We start from the raw sequence: 8,690 nt of genomic DNA on the forward strand, positions 1-8,690 counted from the left end.
GAGAGCTGGTCCACAAGGGGAGCCCATTTAAAAACCAGCTCCCCCCGCGGACTGGCTGCCTGCCCCTGCGCTGCTCCCTCTCATAGAGATGCAGCAGTGCGGGGGGCAGGGGGCTCCCCGGGAGTGGGGCCAGAGCGAGTCCAGACAGAGCCGCGCTGCCTGATCCACTCGACGTGCAGATCACAGCGGGGTAGGTCCGGGCCCGCCGGAGCCAGGACTGAGCCAGGCGGGAGGGGCAGGAATGCAGGTCGTCGTAGCGTTACCCTCGATGCTTTTGCTTATCGGTTAGTCGACTGCCCTGTTCCCCCTCCACCCCACGGGCCGCCTGCCCTCGCCGTTGGACGCGCGCGCGCCTTACCGCTCTGCGAGGGGGAGGTGATGCCGACCGGCCGGGGGGTGCTGCCTCTGCCCCAGAGAAAGGGACACAGCTCAGGACCAAGGGGATGGGGTGCCTGGGACTGCACCCCAGTACCCCCCAATTCCCCATCCCCCACCCAGGACACACCCTGTGTCCCCCAGCTCTCCCACCCAGCACCCTGCGCCCCTGCCCCCCAACTCCTCCCTGCCCAGCACCCTGCCCCCACAACTCCCCACCCCTACTGCCCCAACTCCCCCCGCCCAGCATCCTGCCCCCATGACCCCCCAAGTCCCCACCCAGCACCCCACCCCCACTGCTCCCAACTCCCCAAGCTCTGCCTCCTGGCACCCCCACTCCCGCTGCTCCCTATCCACTGCCCAAGACTCCCCCCTCCAGCCCCTCGCCCTGCCCAGGGGTTTGCTGACCTGGTACCCTGGCATCGGCTGGGCGAGGCCTGTGGGGAGAGTGGCAGGAGGTTAGTGTGTCCCGGGAAGCAGGAGAGAGACAGGAGTCCGGGCTGAACGGGGGGTGAGTGGCACAGATGACAGGCAGACAGATGGCGGGTAGCCCGAGACAGACAGATGGACAGCAGGCTGAGACACAGACGGACGGACGGCGGGCAAGATGAGACAGGCAGACGGACAGCAGGTGGGACAAGGCAGCGGATGGGACAGCACATGGACAGATGGACAGACAGACAGCGCTCACCTTGAGGATGCTCAGATATTTCTTCAGCTCCTTGTTCTCCTCCCTCAGCGCCTCTAACTCTCTGCGGGAGAGACAGGGAGGGTTGGAAGGGCTGGGCTCCCATGAGCGAGAGCCAGGCTCCCCCCGCCCCTCCGGCACTCACCTGGGGGCTGGGCTCTCACCTGTCGCAAGTGGAGAGTTTCTGGCGCGCCTCCTGCAAGGACCTCTCCGCCTGGGACACCCGGTCCTTGTAGAACGAGAGCAGCCGCTCGGTCTGCGCCCGCTGGAAACCCCACACCTGGAAGGCAGACACTGCGAATGGGACAGAAGCCGGACCCTCTAGGGGGCGCCGGCTCCCGTCTGACGCCAGGGCGGGGACTGGCTGGCTCCGGGGGCAGCAAATGGGGCAGGGGCCTGTCCCCTTCTAGGGGGCATCGGCTCCCACACCAGCCCCCAGGGCAGCGAATGGGGCATGAGGCTTTTCCCCTCTGGGGGTCTGGGTCCCACGCAGCTCCAGGTGGGGACTGGCTGGTCCAGGGAACGGAGACTGGCATCTGTTCCCTCCAGGGGGCGCTGGCCCCATCGGGGCTCGGGGCAGGAAAAGGCTGGCCGGAGGGGGAGCCAGAAGGCTGCAACCTCTGAGCCGCTCTTGCTGACTGCACCGAAATTCCCCGAGATGATTAACTTGTCAGCCCCATTTGTGGCCCTCCTTATCTGGCTTGGTGAATGTAATTAATTAGCGGGGGGGGGGGGGGGGAGGGTTGAGTTCCTTTGCACTGATTATTAACCAGCCCCCAGCCTGGTGATTAAACCCGGTCCTCCATTCTCACCTGCCCTTGAACTGCCCCCAGCTGCTTGGCCCTGGGGGAAAACGGGGGACCTCCTGGATCCTCTCCGATAACAGCAGAGCCCGCTCGCTGGCGGCGGCGTCTCCACCCCCCTCGCTCCCTTGGCTCGGCTCTGCCCTTCTCCCGTCACGGGCGCCCGCCACCTGTCCCTAGCGGTCTCCGCTCTGCCTCTGTCGCCGCAGAACGGGCGTGGCCACGGAGCCCCTCGGACCTCCGGGTCCCCTCCGGCCTGGGTGCAGAACTGGGCATTCTGGGCTGAAATGCCTTGGGCTGGAACGGGTGTGAGCCGGATGCCCGAAGCCCCGTTCCACCAACCGTTGGGTGACCTCGTATTGCCTTGCTCACACGCAGCAATGGCCTGGAAACACCCCAGTGCCCGAGGGCCTGGCCCCAGCTCTCCCACCCCTGAGGCAGGACCGAGGAAACCCAGGCCAGCCTCAAGGTGGGGGTCTTTAAAATCTCCAGCGCCGGGATTCCTCCAAGCCCCTCACCCCTTCTTCTGCCACCAGTGAGCAATCCAGCTCCATCCTCTTTAGAGCAGCCCTAAGTAAGCCATGTGGTTAACCTTCCCCGGCCGGCCATGTTTCCGGTGCTCTCCTCTGGACTCAGTGACGGCCCGTCAATTCCGGCGGACTAGGCGGTCGCCTAGGGTGCCGAGATAAACGGCCGTTGAGGGCTTTGGAGGCGGGGGTGCCGATCGCGCATTTCGCCTAGGGCACCAGTTTCCGGCAGCTCATCTAAGGCCGCTCCTGTCTGGACTGTCTCCAATTTGCCCCCCTCTTTCCCAATGCTCCAACAGAGGCCCCGGCAGGGCCATGCACAACAGGACAACAATGTCTTACAGACAACCCCCCAGAATATTTGATTTTTTTTCCTCTCCACTGCTTCACGCTGGTGACTCATCTTCAGTTTGTGAGTTACTCAAGCCCCTGGCGCCTTTGCAACCGCGGTACCCCTTTATCTTATCCTTCCCCGGTTTGTAGCTGTGTCTCTGAATTTTTCCTTTCTAAGCAAAGTCTTTTGAACTTCTCTTGGCTGAAATTCCTCTGGTTGAATTCGGCCCCATTCCTCCATCGGTCAAGGTCGTTTGGAACTGGAATCCCAGCGACCCCTCCCAGCTTGGAGACAGCTGCAAATGTTAGAAACGTGTTCTCGGCTCTGTTGTCTGAGTCCTGAATGAGAATATGGACTAGTACCCGTCCCGGGAGTGACCCCTCGTTGAGAGGAGCTCCTGGTTTGACAGTATTACTCTGTGAGGACCTCCGCCTTGTAGTATCCTCAAGATCAGACTGCCCGGGTTTGCTGTGTCAAAGCCTTGCTAAAAGCAAACCATTTTCCAGCCGCTCCCCATTGGCAAAGCCAGGAACTGTCTCACAGGAGGCTGGTTTGACACGGTTGCTAGCTATGCGTACACAGTGCTGCAAACCACCAGGCGCAGAGCTAACCTCTGGGTGATCCAGCTGGCGACACCCCCATTGGATGGTGGTTTCCTGTGGAGAACTATTTAGAATCACAGAACACTAGAACGGGAAGGGACCTCGAGAGGTCATCGAGTCCAGTCCCCCGCCCTCACGGCAGGACCCAGCACCACTTAGACTATCCCTGACAGGTGTCTGTCCAACCTGCTCTTCACTTTCTCCAGGGATGTAGAGTCCACAACCTTCCTAGTCAATTTATTCCAGTGTTTAGCCACCCTGATAGGCAGGAAGTTTTTCCTAATGTCCTACCTGACCCTCCCTTGCTGCAATTTAAGCCCATTGCTCCTTGTCCTAGCCTCAGAGGTTAAAGAGAACAATTTGTCTCCCTCCTCTTTGTAACACCCTTTGGGGGACTCGAAGGCTGTTATGTCCCCTCTCTGTCTTCTCTTTTTGTTGGTGCCATCTGTCCCTTAGCCGGTTCTTAGCGTGTGCACCGTCACCATTGGATCCCTGCCCAATCTTTAATCAGGGTGTCAGGCAGCGCTGTGTCAAACACCTTTCAAAAGCCAGTCAGATCTACACTGTTACCTTTACCAACACAACTTGTGATCTCCTCTGAGAAGGTCAGCTTTGTTTGACTGAGGTGTTTTCCATAAAACTGTGCTGCTGCCTGGTGTTGATTCTACCTCCGTCCTTCAATTCTTCATCAACTGAGCCTCATGTAGCTTTTTTCATTCTTGAACCCAGAACTGTTTACTGGCCTATAGTTACATGGGATAGAGCCTGTCAGATCTGCCCCTTACCTGGGAGATGTGGGCCAGATATTTGAGGGCTGTTTCCACTGGGCTCTTGAAAAAGATCTTTTCTTGGGGTTTCATCTGTGAATGAGAAAGAAATTGAGCAATATGGAGTAGCTCCCACCCGACTTCGGTCATGTCTCCACAGCAATATGATCCGGGCAAGAGGGACTGGCATCTGAGGGGCACATTTGAGTGAAGATTGAGAGACATGTATCTACAAACATATGTGACCCCAGTGTTATAAAACCTGAGGCTAGAAAGCTATGGCGTTTTTATCCCATTGTCCATTATTTTTTGCCAACCGCTTACACTGTGACGATGGGAGAATTTCATTTATACTTTAATTTACACCACCCTCCCACCCCCACACCCACCCACACATTTCTAGCCTTCATGACTGAGGCTTTGTCTACACTACAGAGTTTTTTGCCACGTCCAGGGAACGCGTCTGCTCTTCTGAAATTTTTTTCGGAAGAGCAGACGCACTTTTTCGACATCCCTGTAAATCTCGTTTTATGAGGAAGAAGGGATGTTCCGAAAAAAGGGTTTTTTTCTGACATCTGGCCCGGTGTAGACTGGCCAAATGTTGGAAAAACCTCTTCCAAAAAGAGAAGCGGAAAAAGCTACACAAATTGCGCTTTGCAATTTACGTAGCTTTTTCCGGAAGAACAGTGTACTGTAGCCATAGCATGAGACAGAAGGCTTGAACATGTGATTCCAACCTGAAAGCAAGGGAAGCAACCCCCAATTTTTTATCTCATGCAAGCTCATGCTTTGAAAAGCAACCACAGTTATTGTATGCGCTGACATGTGGTACTTCTGGTTACTTGGGTCAGTGTCTCTGAAAGCCGGAACTTGAAACAAGACAGTGCATGACTTGCGATTAAGATGGCGAGCCCAGGACAAATTTGCACATCTCTGGTTTTGGTATGGAGTCTTTCAAGCAAGAATGGATGACCCTTTCAAAAGGACACGTTCCCACTCAACCGTCAGATACGGGCTGGTTTGCTGGGGCACCTTCAAGCTGTATCCCAGAATCCTTTGTGCCGCTTTCAGGCTTCCTGGGGGATTTTCAGGGAGGAGTATGGGATGTTTCAAGGGGTCAGAGGCCCATGTGCCTGAATCCACCTAGAGATTTTGAGCCAACATGATTATTTTGGGGGCCTGGAGCAATCAAAACAAAATTGTTCAGGGCTAAAACTGTAAAAGAGCCTCATGGTAAATTGCCATCAGAGCACAGCTCTAGTTAAACCAGCATCACCCTTCGTGAGCAGACGAGAAGGAAGGCAGGATGGGGAAAGAGGAAAGCAACTCACATTACTGGCGAGACAGAGATACTTGCAGGTGGCACCACAAATGGCACATTTATCTGCAAAGGTTGAAACATTTGATTATTATCGTAGGAGAATCAGGACAGAGTTTATACCGATGTAACTAAGCCAGGAGACTGTAAAATGGCACAGTTTGTGCACACAGGCCAGGAATTCTATCCTTCTCCGTTCTTTTTTAGTGAAACAGAGTATGAAGGTGAGAGAAACCCTTTTTAGTTTTTTCCCACTGGGAAAAGGGGTTTTCAAGTGTTACCTTTTCACACTTGTTAACATTTTTTCAAGCTATTTTGAAACGTGGTAATCCTCGTTCTATGAGGAAGAAGCCTTTTTGTAAAAGAGCTCTTTTGCAAAAAGGCATGTGTGGACGGGGAAGAGGGAGTTCTTTCCGAAGACCAGGGAAGAGGAAAAAGCACAGGTGCCCTGGTGGCCATTTTGCCCACAGCAATCACAGCTTACATGCGAGAGAGCGTCCATTCAGTCTGGACGCTCTCTTTCAAAAAAGCAGATCGCTTTTTCGATGCACTTTTGCAGTGTGGACACTCTCTTTCGGAAGAAGTTTTTTCAGAAGATCTCTTCCAAAAAATGCTACTTCCAAAAGAAGCCTGTAGTCTAGATGTAGCCTCAGTTTCTTCTTTAGTTTCGTCAAAAAATTATTTTGTTTAAAGAAAAAATAATCTTCCAGGGGGAAATTTTGTAGAATTTGATTGTTGAAAATCTCTTCTCAAATTTAATTTTAAAAATATTTATTTTTGGAGATATGTTTTTGACATAATTTTTTTTCTTAGAAAATGTAATTTTTCAAGGAAACGTTTAAAACAACCATTAGTCCTGAGCTCCCAGGGGGCAAAGCACAGAGGACATGTCCTAGGTCTCACCTGCGGTAAAGCATTTCCGGCAGAAGAGGTGTCCACAGCTGGTGATGCAGAAGTCAGCCCCATCTTGGCGGAAACACTGGTTGCAGTGAAACCAATCCATGCTGTGGAGAACACAGACAAGGAGACGTTAGCTATGTGCAGGCCTGCACTGGAGGAGGGATGGGGCTAGGTGGCTAGATCTAGCGACAGGTGAATGAAGGAGGAGGAAGACACAGATGGAATGGAATGGATAGGGATGGATAGCGGGATGGCTGAGGGCGCCTGAAGATGGAGACAGGGAGGGAGGAGACAAGGTTGTGCGGATGGACGGGGGTGTGTGAGGATGGATGAATTGAGGATGAGGGGCCAAGGAAGACTAGAGGGATGTGATGAATGGATAAAAGTGATCAAGTTCTTTGTGAATGAAACAAATATGAATGATTCATTAAGTTTTTGATATAACACATTAATGACGGTGGTCTATTGAATGAAATATTTACTAGCTATTACACATGTATTATTAGTTATGTATAACCACTTAACTATAAAATATTGTTCACAAATAGCGTTAATGATTTGCTAACTGAGCATTGATTGTTATCAATAACTGATGTGAAATCTTCAGAGCAGTTCGCTCTATGGCCTGGCTCAGGGCACTCAGACAAGATGGGTCCTAACATTTTCTGGCTTTATAACCTATGAATCTCTATTCTGACCGGGTTTTGTAGCTATTACCACTCATCATCAGCCATTCATCCTTTTGTGGATTATGTTGGAGCTTGGGAGGATCAGGTTTTTATCGGCCAATGCCAGCAAATGTCAGTTTCGCTGCACACACACAAAATGTTTCACTAGATAATAACTAAAATTTACAGCCAGAACTTTGGAAATTATCGGAGCTTGATTTTGGGATATTGACATCATATGTTTTGTGATGCGATGCAGATAGTTTATGCTTCATCAGTTATGAAGCTTTCACTTTTTGAATTTCAGCGTCTACCATCATTAAATAATTATTGTCTGACACACACAACCTTAATGATCCCTCCATGATTTCCCGCAATGGTGAAAATTTAAATAAGTAAAACTGGGGGGAGGAGGGAATTGTCTGAGCTCACAGGTCTGCACAACAGTGAAAATTTAAACAGATACAAATTGAGAAAAACGTGGCAACACATCAATATTGTCCATCCAAATATTACACAGATATAAATTGAATTCTGCCAAGACTCTTTCTAATCTGTGAATCTCTATTTGGAGCACAGGTTCCTTAGTTAGTATCCTCATTAATGGCCATTCTTTTGTGTGTGTGTGTGTTTTATGTCTCATGGGTTACTTAAGGATACCATGATGTATTTAATTAGGCCTGTTGTACGGGTTATGACCAAAAATGAAGGGCATTTACTGGTTATTTTGGATTGTTTGCTAATTATTTGCCTCTCGGTTACCTTTTCATTGGTAACGTATCTGTTACCGGGGGCCACGGAGGCGGAATTGAATATGTAGGGTCCTTTAATCACAGCCTGCTTATGGGCAATCGTCAATTCGCTAATTATCCCGAAGGGGCTAATTGTGGGCTACCTGTCAGTTGCATTTTCCCCGGCATGTTGGCTGTTTCTCTTGGAGGCGACGGCCCCTTTTATTAACGGGGGACTGACGAATGACTTGGGGCTGTAGTATTGAGCCTGTTGGTTATTTCGGGGGCTGGCGAGGCTGTGGCCAGCCCATTGATCGTTAGCATCTTAATTACCCTGCAGTGCTCATCTGGGCTGGGGGGTCACTACTGGTCTTTATTAATTACCTGTGTTAATTAGCGATTGCCACCACTGGCCTGTGGTAAGGACCTGGGTTGTTAATTAGCAGTTGGGCGGAGGGGGGGTGCTCTGACCCTCCTGGGAGGCTAATTAGCTGGGGGGGGTTAATTAGCGTTGGGTGTTAATTGGGGGGAGGAGTCATTAGTGTCACCACCGCAAAAATAATCAGCTGGGGGGAACCGCCCCCAGCGCTAATTAGGCGTAGCTCATTAGTGAGGGGTTACCAGCCCCTCCCCCACCAGCTGTGCTCGGGTCACGTGGTGCCACCTGCCCCTCCCCTCCCCCTCCCGCGGCCGCCCCGAGCCGCCCAACTGTCACCTCGCGGCACGAGGCGGGCCGCGGCCGTTGGAAAGGGCGGGAAACCGCGGGGGGCGCAACGGCTGCGGCGCGCGGCTGGGGGCGGGGCTGGAGGCTGAGGAGGGAGGGGGAGTGGGCGGGGCTCGGCAGGGAGGCGGGGGTGGTTGAAAGAGGGTTTGGGCCAGGGAGGGGCAATGGGGGGGGGAGCAGGGAGGGTTTGGGCCAGGGAGGGGCAATGGGGGGGGAGCAGGGAGGGTTTGGGCCAGGGAGGGGCAATGGGGGG

General features: G+C 52.8%; 1 protein-coding gene across 5 annotated transcripts in view; it reads right to left on the minus strand.

Moving 5' to 3' along the window:
• The window catches only part of RNF212B (ring finger protein 212B), a 17,492-nt gene extending 9,068 nt beyond the window's left edge, over positions 1–8,424 (minus strand). For 2 of the 5 annotated variants that reach the window (XM_075916797.1, XM_075916796.1), the window contains exons 1-8: positions 7,745–8,083; positions 6,318–6,418; positions 5,428–5,480; positions 4,115–4,189; positions 1,228–1,343; positions 1,067–1,127; positions 784–812; positions 359–405 (exon numbers count right to left, since the gene is read on the minus strand). In XM_075916797.1, coding sequence (XP_075772912.1) covers positions 359–405; positions 784–812; positions 1,067–1,127; positions 1,228–1,343; positions 4,115–4,189; positions 5,428–5,480; positions 6,318–6,418; positions 7,745–7,752 — 490 coding nt within the window. In that variant the 5' untranslated portion in view covers positions 7,753–8,083. The other 3 variants (XM_075916801.1, XM_075916799.1, XM_075916800.1) reach the window with 3 other exon arrangements.
• Positions 8,425–8,690: the final 266 nt, after the last annotated feature.

This window comes from Pelodiscus sinensis, unplaced genomic scaffold (genome assembly GCF_049634645.1).
Source record: "Pelodiscus sinensis isolate JC-2024 unplaced genomic scaffold, ASM4963464v1 ctg191, whole genome shotgun sequence".
Classification (NCBI taxonomy): Eukaryota; Metazoa; Chordata; order Testudines; family Trionychidae; genus Pelodiscus; species Pelodiscus sinensis.